Raw genomic sequence first — 13,730 nt, 5'->3', positions numbered from 1 at the left:
CAAGGAGCAGGAAACAGAATTCCGTTGAGCAGACTGGAAACTGTAAAGAGGAGCTTCAGAAACAAGGCGATGAAGACGGAACTTAAACAGAACGGCGAAGCGCAATAGTTTTGGCAGATGTCTTTTTCCACTGTCGGCCCTGAGGTAAGTATGAAGCACGGGGTCGTAGTGTGGAACGGCGCCGAGGTGTGACACTATATACCAGTGTTGACATCGACATTGGGACAGAGGCCCTCGAGGGACATCAAGTCGACAGGCATCGACACGCATCACCCCCTGCTGGACATTTTTTCCAAAGCAGTTGAAGGTGGATATGGAGATATCAAAAGATGAGGAATAGGTTATCCTTAATCGGTTTGAATATTTTAAATGCCTCCCTTGGGTGGGATGGACTGTACTGCTTGTGTTTTGTCATCTCGCCAAGATAGTTAAACAGTATACCTTGCGAGCAATGAATCGAACATGAATCAGGATGCACAGAGAAGGGGTTAAGAACAGCTAATTTAAAGCACAGTGCAGTTATGCAATTCACAATATTAAAAACTCACGAACACCAATTATTAAAAAGTCTTATATAAAAAGAGCAGTGTATCAATATCTAAAAATACTCCCGGCAATAAAATCTGAATCAAATAGGGAGCCAAGAAACCAGTATCTAGTCTATGTCCAGCTCCACTGGGGCTTTGTTTATATTGGGTTGTCATGATTCAATGTGCTTACTTCAATAGGGTTAGCTGAGGAAACAGAACCACGACCCAGTGGAGTGCGTTTAGTCACTTACTCCAGTCCGGTCCACCCTCCTCCCAATGCCTTTCTTGTTTCCGTGCAATTCCCTCCTTTTGTCGAGTGACGGTCTTAATCCGTGACACTCTCCTCAAGACAGACACCTTACACCTTGCACCCTCACTTGTTGTGCCACTTCCCGGCTTCAATGCAATGTTCACTCTCTCTGGCCTAATTTAAATTATTATTCTTTGCAGGGATAATTAGTTGTGTGGCTAATTCCCGGTGGAGACATCGGTTCTTTTGAAATCTAAGTGAGCCTCCAAGGACTGTATGGGTTTGGGAGGCTCCCCCCCTCCCTATGCCTATGGTGCCAGCAGTCAAAGCAATTTCCAAACAATTTCCATACAGTCATAAAACCTCCCTTCTCAACTAGAGGGAGTATTGTTGATATCTTTCCCAATGTTACTTCTTGTAAGTAAGTGCTTTGTCTTCTTATCTGGTCATCGCCGATGCGTTGGGGTAAACAGTATACGGGAGGCACTGTCGGCTTTTTTCACTTCCCTTGGTATTCGCCAGGTTAGGTTAAAAGGTGTTTTCAAGCTTCAAGAGCACTCACCTCTGTGGTCAAACTCCCTGGGGGTTACAACTCCTGCGCCCTTGATCCCCTGCAGGCTTCAGCCCTCTTGGGAGAACACCAAAGATTTTGAAGCGGATGGTGGGCAGGGCTTGGGTACGGCGGGTCTCTGCAGACAAACACTGCTGCTGCTGTTCCCTGCGGGTTATAACTCCTGCTCCCTTGATTGGACTTCTGTAAGTCATGTGTCACTAGACATTCTATCTCTTTTTGTTAGATCAAGTGTAATGCTCTGTTCCTTATCTCTAAGAGCTTCAAGTATTTGACATGTCACTTGCTAGGACTGAAAATATGCATGGTGAAATCTAGATCCAGCTGTGCACATTGTTCTTTCTGTATTTTCTCAAATATACACCTGTTAGAATTGCTGTCCAGTCATTTGGTCGAAAGACATTTGGTCGAAAGACAAATGGTCGACGGAATTTGGTCAAAAGACAAATGGTCGAATTTTTTATTTAATTTATATATATATTTTTAGGTTTTCGTTTAGGGAAAAAAGGGTTTTTTAGAAAAAAAGGGGGGTTGGGGGGGACCCCCCCCCAAAAAAAAAAGTGAAAATACAAAAAAAAAAAAATTCGACCATTTGGCTTTCGACCAAATGGTGTCGACCATTTGTCCTGTCAACCTTTTTTTTTCGACCAAATGACTGGTAACCGTTAGAATTCTCTGGTTCAGTGAAACTCTCCCATCAAGGATCTTTCATTCACATGGGGAGCACATCTTCTGAAGCGTGACCCAGAAGATATATTTGAAGTTCCCTTCCAGAAAAAATATAGAATTCATTTAGCCTTCAGTTCTTCCATTATTTATGCAAGAAATACCTATCCATTTGCTAAGCACTTAAAGCATTCCTACTTTTAAAGTGTTTTAAACACCCGTCATGTATTGAATATAACTTTGCTGTACCCAATCTTGACACAACAAATGTTGAGGATGATTAGGATATCTCTGCTCTTTTGTACTTTCCGTGGTCTTTTACTTTATTACTGTAGGAAAAAATGTCCCTGCATCTGTCTCCATGGTAGTTTGTCCTGTACAATTTAAATCAGTCTATGAACTCTATTTATATTCCTGGCTTTCTTATTGTATGGGTTGACCATGTTAAAGCACTGCACTATGTATCCAGACTCCGACAACCCAGCAAACATCTGAATATTAATGTTGATTTGTTTGCTTCACTTCTCAGGTCCTCTTATTGCCACTACTGTGCTTTCATTAAGTTCCAAAGGCAAGGAAGAGCTGATCCAGGTAGAGAAACAGACTTCTGACAGAAGACACACTATTAAGCATTTACCAGGTAAGTCACACATCTACAATAGCTGTGACCTCAACAAAACGAAAGAGGTGTGGGTTCTGTTTCAATCAATCAACAGTAACTTTATTTCAGGCATTGCCCATAAATGTGTGATACATTTCGATGCTACAGTTGTGAGACATAAAATGCATTTTGTACAAGATTACAAAACATACATTACAATTTGAAAAACACGGGAGATAAAACATTCTCCTTTAAAATAGCTGGGTAAAATAGAAAGAAATACATACTGCAGGGGAACCTTTAAAAGAGACAAATACTAACTAGGCATCAATATTCAAAACTATAATACTTAGAGGACTCGCTCAGCTAGGTGATAGTACGTAACAAATTATATTTCATCAAATGCACCAAGCTATATGTAGGAAACTAGGGGTGGGTCCTTAAGCATGCACAATGCTCTTGGCTAAGGGCTTGGGGTTGGCAATAACTACAGCTTGAAAGTCCACCCTCCACAGATGGGAGAAATCAACTTTTACCTGGATACCGAGCTACCAAACCCAGGAGGGCCAACTTTTGCCATTGGCCACAGAAGGGTTGTGGATCATTGGAACCACTTGGGCACTTTGAGTGAGTTTGTGTGATCCTTTTTTTAAACCATATTTTATTGATTTTACAATATACAAACAGTTTACTAAATTCCCCCCAACTCCCTGTTCCCTCCCCCCTCCCTCCCTCGATGGTGTAGATTAAATCTTCGTCCGGGGTGTGGAAAGTTTTTACAAAATGTCTAATATTCTGATCTTATGCGGGCACCATTGTAGAATATAGTCACTTTGCAGGTGAGCTAGGATATGCCCCCAGTCTTTTCAAAAAGCTTCCAGTGTTCCCTGAAATTGATATGTCATCCATCCAAGCGACACGAATCACCACACTTTCTGTGGCCAGTCGTATATCGTGGGTAGGGTTTTTTTTTCCAGTGTTGGGCAATCGTCAGCCAAGCTTCTATTACCAAGATCATCACTCCCCTCTTTTGTGTTTTCGTGTGGGATCCCTTGCCTGGTTCCCACATTCCCTCCATCCATACCTTATCCCGAAGTTGGTCTGTTCCCTGCACCATTTTGCCCACCTGTGGCTTCACCTCTCCCCAGAACTGCTGGAGCTTCGGTCAGCTCCACCATATATGCCTCCAGTACCCCTTCTTGGGGCATCCTCGCCAGCATATGTCGCGGGTAGACGGCTACATTGCGTGAAGCCTCTCAGGGATGTAATGCCATTGCAATATAACTTTCTGCCACATCTCTCTCACCTGTATTGAGCTTGTTAGCTTGGGGACTATGCTCCATACATATTCTCATTGTTTACTAGTGATGGGTTCGCCCAGAGTTCTTTACCAGCGTTTCATATAGTTTCACCATATTTCTTCCCCTTGATCGTTCAGGAATTTGTAGAGATTAGAGACTATCTTTTTTGAGCCTGTGTCTGTTGTCATGTAGGTCTCAAACAGTGTTAGCTGTCTTGTGGCTGCTTCTCTAATGGGGGGAAGTGATCCAATGCTTTAGTTGGGTATATTTAAATTCATCTCTGTCCGTTGTCCCCAGAGTCTGCTTGCCTTCCTGGAGTGTGTTTATTGTTTGACCCCTGTACATGTTTCTGATCTTGTAGCAGCCTCCCTGCACCCATTTTGTGTACATGTTCTGATCCATCCCGGCTGAAAATCCGGATTCCCAAACATCGGGCAGAACGATGATTGGAATGTGTAAGGGCCCCTCTTTTGACCGCATTGTCCCAGGCCTCGATCCCAACTCCCACGACTTCACTTATCTTGGTTTTAGTATGTCTGTAACATTTGCTTAGCCATAGTAGGTTTGGGAGAGGGGCGCCTGACCCCGCCATGTCTTGTCTTGCCCAGGTATGTAGGCGGGAGTGCACCACCAATTCCCTTATTACCCTCAATTGTGCTGCCTCATAGTATCTACGAAGGTGAGGGAGCGCTAGTCCGCATTGGTTTTTCTGTGCTGTTAATGTCAACGTCGATATCCTAGGTGGCTTGTGTTTCCATATAAAGGTATTTACTAATTTATTCAGTGACCTAAAGAACGTTTGCAGGATCTTTACTGGCAGCGTTTGGAAGAGCGTTTGGAAGTAGTAGAGTAGTTTCGGCAATACTGCCATATTTAATACGGTCAGTCTCCCCCACCATGAATTGTTCAGGGGATTCCACTTTGCTAGGTCTGCTTTTAGATTTGCCAGGAGTTTCGGGTAGTTAGCTTTATACATCTGCCCAATTGAGGATGTTAATTTGATCCCTAGGTATGTGATCCCTTCTGGTGAGTTCAATTGTGTGGTTTGGGCCAGTCTATCTACTATTGCGGGGTATTCTGTTAGGTTTAATATTTCTTACTTTTGATGTTAATTTTCAAACCAAAGATGGAGCCAAATAGATCTAGTTAGTTTATCAGCGCCGGCAGGGATTGTTCTGGGGTCGTCAGTGCTAATAGCATGTCATCCATGAAGGCCATTAATTTGTGCTCGCCCCTAACCCCCATTGCTATCCTCTTCACAAGCTGGGTTTGCCGAATCCAAACCAAAGCGGTTCTAAAAATATGGCGTACAGTAAAGGTGAAAGTGGGCATCCCTGTTTGTTGCCTCTACTCAGGGACACTGGTCCTGACAGAGTTCCATTCAGGACTATCCACAACACTGGTGAGTTGTAGTTGGCTTTGATCATTTGCAGATAGTTTTCCCCAAATCCCATGTATTCCATAGTGTGGAAGAGTTGTGTCCACTCCACCCCGCCAAAAGTCTTCTCTGTGTCTAGGGACACGAGGATAGCTGGGGTGTGGGTCAGTTCTGCTTTCTCGATTAAATGACTCACCCTGCGGGTGTACTCTGTTGTTTGTCTCGTGGGTATGAATCCCGATTGGTCCGGACCTTTGGGGTTTTTCTCACCTCCATAGGAACCATCTTTATTCACATGTGTTACACAGCATCCTCTGTGCAGTGACACAGGGGTGTCGTAGCGACCCCCAAACATAGACTCCATACCCTGGGACCGACTACTGTCTCCCAGGCCATGTAAAGTCCCCATTGACTTTACTAGTCAATTTTTATGAACTAAACCAGTACAACTCATCTTACTATGGAGGTACTGGAAAAGGTTAATAGTTTTTCCCATATGTTCATTTTCGAGAGGGTACCGTACAGTCCCTCTCTCAAAAGTTTCTGGCTGGTGGCAGTGGTTACTGTTAGGCAGAAACCTGTGCAGTTCCCTCTGGGACCACTGCAAAAGATTTAGGACTACAGGTGTTTGGCAGTAAACCCACTTGGTAGCAGTCTGTACCACACAGATTCACTTGGTAGCTGTGGCTGAGCAGTCAGACTTCCCTCAAGAAGAGTTAGGCAGTATACAGAGTATTCACAATAGGTCAAGAGAACACAGTAGAACAAGTAAACACTGACCAGGGCTTGGTGTAAAAGAGATATCATTATTTATTTAAAACCACATCTAGAAAAACATACAGGCACTAATAGTAAGCAATTCAAAAACACGGTCACTAAAAGATATACACTCCCTTAAAAGAATATTAGACAAGTCTTAAGGAAAGCCCCACTTATTTTCAGACAGCGGTGAGCGCTTAACATAGATGGCACTCTAATAATTCGTTTTAAAAAGGGAGAGAAAAGCAGAGAATACATTGAAACAGATCCCAACACTTTTTCACGAACACACAAGAGAGAAAGGCAAAGTAGCACCGTGAATTCAGAGTCAATAGGCTGGATCCGCTTTAAGAGGATCAAAACGAAATGTGTCCAAGGTCACACGGTTGCAGTGCACAAAAGTCTTGTAACGGTTCAAAAAGGAGTTGGACCAAGGAAAGGGACCAGTTAGAGGGTCAAAGAGGCCAGCCCACTCCAGAAGGTTAAGGAGTTATCATTACCTTGTTGCAATCTTTAGAAAGGAAGGCCTGGCGGACACGGTACCTTAAAGTGGTGAGAACGCTCGAGCGGGGGCAGTTGTTCCTGGCAGCGGATGCAAGTCGGTGCTTCGTCCGGGGGAAGAGAGGATCTCGTCGTGGAGGAAGACAGGAGTCCGTTGCAGGGAAGAAACCAGCCGCAGAGTTTCTCAGGTACAAGGAGCGGTCCGGTGATTCGCGGTTCAGTGGTGAGTGGCTATCCGGTTGCCGGGGTGCTTGGCCCGGGCAGTTCAACCTCAAACCAGGCTGGGGTGCGAAGAAAGAAAGGTAAACTGGTTGTGCCCACCAGTCAGTGGAATTAGCCTCTCCAGCCGGGAGATCTTCTCTGTCGTCGGGAAGTGGTGAGTCGGTTCTGCAGGGCTCCACCGGTGGTGTCGTCGTGGTAGGTCGGCTCAGCTTCCCCCTCGTCGGATTCTTAGGTCCTGTGGCGACTTCTGAAGTTCCAGTCCCCAAATCCCTGCTTTTATGCAGAAAACCCCCATTCACTCAGCCTAGCTGTCACTCAAACATGCTAAGTGGTGAGCCGGCCAGCTCACCACTTGGGCCATTCACACACGAGTGTGACCTGAATTACCAAGGTAACTCGGTCCAGGGTGCCTAAACCCCCTCCCACACCCTCTGTGGTACCCAGACAGAGTGGCACCACTTTTGGAGGCTTCTGTGGAGAAGCCCGCCAAAAAGTGGAACAAAGGGCTCGACTTGGGTTGGAGTCATAGAAGAGAACACAAACGCCATTTTAGAATTGAGTCTTGGCAAAAAATACCAACCGGAGAATTAATATTAATTAAATAAACCGGCGGTATGTTCGAGGCTATGAGAATTATATAATTAAAGTTGGTAGCCTCGACCAATGGGAAAATCCCATAGGAAAATATTTGCGTTCGAATATAAAAAGTAGTTTCCACTGCCACCAGCCAAAACTCAGGGGGGGCGGAGATGTGCCCCCTCGACTAACAGACCCCGGGCAATCGAATTGCCCCGACCGGTTTGTCCACAATATGATGGCTTGTACTGGTTTCTGTTAATAATTTGGGACTAGTAAAGCCAATGGTGACTTTACATGCCCTGGGAGACAGTAGTCAGTCCCAGGATATGGAGTCTATGGTGGGATGTCACTATGACACCCCTGTGTTACTGCACGGATGGTGCTGTGTAACACACATAGGAAAAACACATGAGACCCTATGGAGTAAAGGACCCCATAGCCCATAAAACACATTACCAGTCAAATGAATACCATAATCATGTCCAAGAGTGGGAGAAAAAGAGTCTCACTCTTGGCAGAAGGAAAAAACAAACCCCAGAAATCCAGCAGAGCTGCTGGGGGACTCACTAGGTTAGGAAATTCAGCCTAAAGGGAGAATTCTCCCTAACACTTACTACCGTAAATATTCGGCCGCAAATATTTTCCTATGGGATTTTCCCATTGTTCGAGGTTACCACATTTTCTGACAGCCTCTAGCATACCTCTGGTGTATTTTAATATTAACTTTACTCCGGTAGGTTTTATTTGCCAGAACTTTAATATAACTTCTTTCTCGTGTCTTTCTCTAACCTCCTAACCCAGGTCATGGATCCTTTGTTCGTCCTTTTGGCGGACTTCTGCCAAGAAGCCCTCCTTTTGGTGCCACTGAGTCTGGGGTGGGTCCATTGTGTGGGTGGGGGAGTAGGACCCCTGGACAGGGTTGCCTCCGCAACTCATGTCGCACTCTATCTTGATAGGCTGGAGGGTCTCCCGCCAAGAAGACCACTCCACTGTGTGAGTGACAGCTAGGCTGTATGAATGGGGCTCTTCTTGCATAAAAGCAGGGTCCTGGGGACTGGAAGAGCAAGACGTCGCCACTGGAACTAAGCAGCCGAAGAGGAGAGAAGCCAAAGACATCTGCAACGACTGAACCACCGGTGAAGTCCTGCTGCAGTGCCCCATCACTTTTCTCCACATGACGAGAGAAGATCTTCATCCGAAAGAGCCTTCTTCCCTTGAGCTGGTGGGGCCAACCAGTTTGCCAATTGCATTCCCGGACCTGCCTTGGTCGAATTGCCAGTACCCTGTACTCGGAGGCCGGATAGCCAGGCACCAGTCCACCCAGACCGCGATTTAAAGGAGCGTACCTTTTATTCGTCGGGCAGCACCGCGGCTGGTTTCATCCCTGGGTAGTGCAGTAACTCGAACCTTCCTCCACGACGAGAGCCTCTCTTCCTCTTCTGGATCCCCTGAACTGCAGGAACTACCAGTAACAACCACCACCGCAGGAACCACTTCTTCATTTTAAAGGTACATTGTTCCGCCAGGCCGCCCTTTCTTCATGGTAGAGCTAAAGGTGTTTTAAATCCTTTACCTACCTGTTGGGTTGGCTGCCCCTCTCTCTTAACCTTGTCTTTCACCTTCTGCATCCACCTTTTTCAAAATCGTTAATCAAAGACTTGACTGCAGCTACAAGAACATTTTGCTCCTGGGCCCTTGCCCTGTACCACTGACTCTGGCACAGGCCTACTGACTCTGGCTAAATTTGTTAGAACTGCCTTCTCTAGATTGATTCTCAACTGGAACTGTGTTGGTGCACCTACTTCTTATAACTACCCTTTCGAGTGGATTGTGTCCTCCAACGTATTCCTCATCTTTGATGTTATTCCATCCAGCTCAGCTGCTTCGGAAAATAAAATTTCAGCAGAGGGCGCAGTTTGTCGATGTCGTCGAGTCGATGGTCCCTCGAAGGCCTCCGTCGAGGGTGATGTCATCGGGTGTTTAAGTAGCACGCGCAGCGCCCGTTTGCCTCAGTTCCGTTTTTCCACAGTGTACGTTGCTTCGGAGAATCGGCGCGCCTTGAGTTCTGTGAAGAAAAGATAAATAACAAAATATGTCTTCGTCATCGACGCCGACCACGACCCCGAAATCGGGTTTCAAGAAATGTAAATCGTGCGGCTCAAAAATGTCAATTACCGATCCGCACAGAGAGTGTTTATGGTGCCTTGGAGAGGGCCACGACATGGAAGCCTGCATGAAGTGTCAATCGATGACGGGGAAAGCCTTACGAGAGAGGAGGGGAAAACTGTAGATAGGTCGTAAATCCAACCGAAAAGCCTCTAGCGTTGAGTCGAGGTCCCGTGAGGAGAAATCTCCTCAACGCAAAAGTTATCCGTCGGGGTCCCGAAGCGATTCCCATCGCTGGTTGTCTTTGACAAAATAATCGAAGAAACGACGCCATAGATCCCCCTCCACTTTCTTTTCAGACGAATCCACAAAAACGATGAAATGTCCCACAAAACATTCATTATCCGAAGAATGGGAAGCTTTTAGGATGAAAATGTTGGAGGTTTTTGACAAAGCAAAGCCTCGGTCCGCGCCTTCCTCGGAAGCTGGCCGGGAGCGCCATTGCTCGGACACTCGCGCGCCCTCGAGCCCGGGTTATCGAAAGAGGAAGGCTAGAAAACCTTCTAGGACGTCGAGCGAAAAAAACAGCTCGAGTCAAGTCGACCGATCGAGGTCACCGACACTGTCCGAGACCGAACACACCTCGAAGGGCAAGTCCTCAAAGGGTGCCTCGACGCCCTCTAAGTCGACGCCGTCGAAGTCGACACTGAAGCCCTCAACGTCGAAACTTCCAGCTCGACAAGATCAGCCAGGAAGAGAGAAAGAAAAGGCAAAAGCACCTGGGTTGCATTTTGGACCCAGTAGCACTCCTCCTACACCACCCCCAGAGAAGGTTCTTAAGCCTTTACCTAGGAAGGAGTTCTTCAAATCCTTGACCTCAATTTTTGAGGAACAAGAAAGATCTGATGAAGAAAATGTTCCCTTTGGCCTTGAATTTGGTACTCCAAATGTTCCTGAATGCCTGATTTCAGAGGAAAGCAGGATGAAGGATTTGGTGGAGTCATTACACAATGTAAGTGGTATTGATACGTCCGCAGAGAACGAATTTGGTAGACTAGAGCCAGGTGAACATGCTAATCCATCATATCGTCAGTTAATGACTAAGGTTGTGGATTATTTGGGCTGGGCCAGGCCTACAGCCCATTTTGTCCAAGATGATTTTACAGACATATTGGACCATGGTCCTACTGAAGACCCAATTCTACCTTTCCAGGTGGCCTTAGTCGCCGGATTCTATTCCTCCAGTGAATAAATCCTTTACCTCAAAATACCGCCCTGCCAGTAGCGACCCCAGCTATCTGTCTAAGCATCCCTCTCCAGAAGGTTTAGTTAAACAGGCAGCCACAGCTTCAAACCAACTTGCGTACCCTTCTATCCCTCCAGACAGGGACGATAAGCGCGTGGATGGCTGGTCAAGGAAGGTATTTTCAGCCGGTAGCATTAAAATCAGCCAACTCCACCTGTGCCATGGCAACGTTTTCGTACACTCTTTGGGAATGTATTGCAATGGCGGCGGAGCACATACCAGAAGGGGAAGAAAGGGAAGGATTCCTAGCCATTGTTAGAGATGGAAAGGAAGCTATGCAGGAATCCCTTGAATCTGGTTTGGACACTGTTGATAGTGTGAGCAGGTCCATGGCCACTAGCACGGTAATGCGTAGATTTGCATGGTTAAGGAAGTCAGGTTTTGCACCGGACGTGCAGAACCGTCTTCTGAACATGTCCTTTGACGGGTCTCACCTTTTTGGCAGCAAGGCTGACGAGAGCCTTGAGAGGTTGCAGACCTCAAAGGCCGCTGCCAAATCGTTGGGAGCTGCTATCAGGCATCCTCAGTTCTTTCGTGCGACAAATCAATCTTGGAGGGGACGATCCTATTGTTACTACACCTCATATGGAAAGGCGAGGAATGGCCAGTCAAAGGGGCAAAAGAAAGGCCACTCGCGGTGGACAAGCAAGACGTGCGAAGCCAGCTCCAGCTACAGCCTCTTTGCCATCAGCAGCTGCAGCAACCGCCACAAAACCACTTTGAGGACTTGCATCACAAGACACCTGTAGGAGGCAGGCTGTCACAACATCTGCAAGAATGGCAAGCCATTACTTCAGATGTTTGGGCCTTAGAAATAATAGCCCAAGGTTACTGCCTTCCTTTTCTAACGCAACCTCAAAGCAATCCACCAGGGAGACACCCGTTGAAGTCTTCGAATCCGCTCCTACAGCAGGAAGTTCTGACCCTGCTGGAGAAAGGTGCTATAGAACCAGTACCTGCAGCGGAAAGGAACAAGGGATGGTACTCCCCGTATTTTTTTATCCCCAAAAAGGACAGAGGATTGAGACCCATCTTGGACTTAAGAAACTTGAACAAGTTCCTCAGGAAGGACAAGTTCAAGATGGTTACCCTTTCTCAGATCCTTCAGGCCCTTCAACTTCAGGACTGGTTGGTGTCATTGGACCTCCAGGATGCTTATTTTCATGTGCCGATTCATCTTGTCATTGGACCTCCAGGATGCTTATTTTCATGTGCCGATTCATCTCAAGCACAGAAAATACCTTCGTGGTTGGCGATTCACACTATCAGTTTCGAGTCCTGCCATTCGGATTGACCTCCGCCCCGAGGGTCTTCACCAAGTTAATGGTAGTGGTAGCAGCGCATCTCAGGAGAGGGGGGATTCATGTCTACCCCTACCTGGACGATTGGTTGATCAGGGCGCCTTCTGCCGAACAAGCACTGGATCATCTGAAAGTCACCTGCCACTTCCTCCACAAACTGGGCTTCTCCCTCAATTTCAAGAAGTCGCAAATTACACCTTCCCAACAGCTTCAGTACATAGGAGATGTATTAGACACATCCTTGGGAAAGAGCTCGCCTCCCAAGTCGAGGGCTCAAAACATTCTCCAGATGGTTTACAAATTCCAAAATGCCCAAAATCTCCAGGCTTACGACTTTTTAAGGTTGCTCGGCCTCATGGCATCCTGCATCTTCCTGGTGCCAGAGGCATGCTTGAGGATGAGATCCCTTCAGTGGGCGTTAAAGACTCAATGGTCCCAGTTCTCAGGTCAAATGACGGATCTTCTCCAGATTGGGATCTCAATTTGGTCTTAAAATTCTTAATGTGTGCTCCTTTTGAACCGCTGCACACATGCCCATTGAGATTGCTAACATGGAAAACTGCTTTTCTAGTTGCCTTAACATCTGCAAGAAGAGTGAGCGAATTGCAGGCACTGTCTTCTGGGCCACCCTATACTGTGTTCCATAAGGACAGAGTTGTTTTGAAGGTCAAACCCTCTTTTTTACCAAAAGTGGTATCTGAGTTTCACTTAAATCAAAAAATTGTATTACAGACTTTCTATCCTCCACCCCATCCTAGTAAGGAGGAGGAAAGACTCCACAGGTTGGATCCAAAAAGAGCTTAAAGCTTTTATATCGCTAGGCTATCTAGGCTTAGATTGGATAACCAACTGTTTATTGGCTACACGGGAAAAAGATTGGGTCAATCAGTAACAAAACAGACCATATCACGTTGGATTGTCCTTTGCATTTCAGAATGCTACAGACTGGCAGGGAAAGACCCACCAGAAGGTTTAAGAGCTCATTCTACCAGGGGCATCGCTTCGTCTACAGCCCTGCAAAGAGGTGTTCCTATAAAGTCCATTTGTGAAGCAGCGACTTGGTCATCGCTGCATACTTTTTCAAAATTCTACAACCTAGATGCTTCCCAATCTAAGGAGTTAAATTTTGGCAGAGCAGTTCAGTACTTGGCCATCTAAAAAAAAGAAAAAAAATCGAATCCCTCCTCCATAAGGATTTTCCTTACTGCTTTGGGAGTCTATCAAAGATGAGGAATACGTTGGAGGACACAATCCACTCGAAGAACAAGTAACTTACCAGCTGGTAACGTTCTTTCGATTGGATGTTCCTCCAACGTATTCCTCATCGCCCTCCCAACCTACCCCTCTGTAGATTTTTCCCGGGCTATTGCCACTCCAACTCTCGCAAGGCAAAGTACCTGTCTACCGACACAGTCTGCATAGTGTGAATCAATAACAAAAGAGGGGGAGAAACAGAACTGAGGCAAATGAGCACCGCGCGTGCTACTTATACACCCGATGACGTCACCCTCGACGGAGGCCTTCGAGGGACCATCGACTCGACGACATCGACGCACAGCGCCCTCTGCCTAAAAAACTTTTTCCGAAGCAGCTGAGCTGGATGGAATAACCGCAAAGATGAGGAATACGTTGGAGGAACATCCAATCGAAAGAACGTTA

The 13,730-nt window shown here is 46.3% G+C and overlaps 1 protein-coding gene across 3 annotated transcripts in view; it reads left to right on the top strand.

Annotated features, from left to right (window-relative positions):
* The window catches only part of LOC138467454 (zinc finger protein 300-like), a 392,645-nt gene that overhangs the window by 142,734 nt on the left and 236,181 nt on the right, over nt 1–13,730 (top strand). For all 3 annotated transcript variants that reach the window (XM_069607459.1, XM_069607458.1, XM_069607457.1), the window contains exon 3: nt 2,547–2,657. In XM_069607459.1, the coding sequence (XP_069463560.1) occupies nt 2,547–2,657 (111 nt within the window). The remainder of the gene's footprint in view (nt 1–2,546; nt 2,658–13,730) is intronic.

The sequence above is a fragment of the Ambystoma mexicanum genome, chromosome 4q (assembly GCF_040938575.1).
Source record: "Ambystoma mexicanum isolate Mex_15411 chromosome 4q, UKY_AmexF1_1, whole genome shotgun sequence".
Lineage (NCBI taxonomy): Eukaryota > Metazoa > Chordata > Amphibia > Caudata > Ambystomatidae > Ambystoma > Ambystoma mexicanum.
This window is presented reverse-complemented; position numbering and strand designations above follow the sequence as displayed.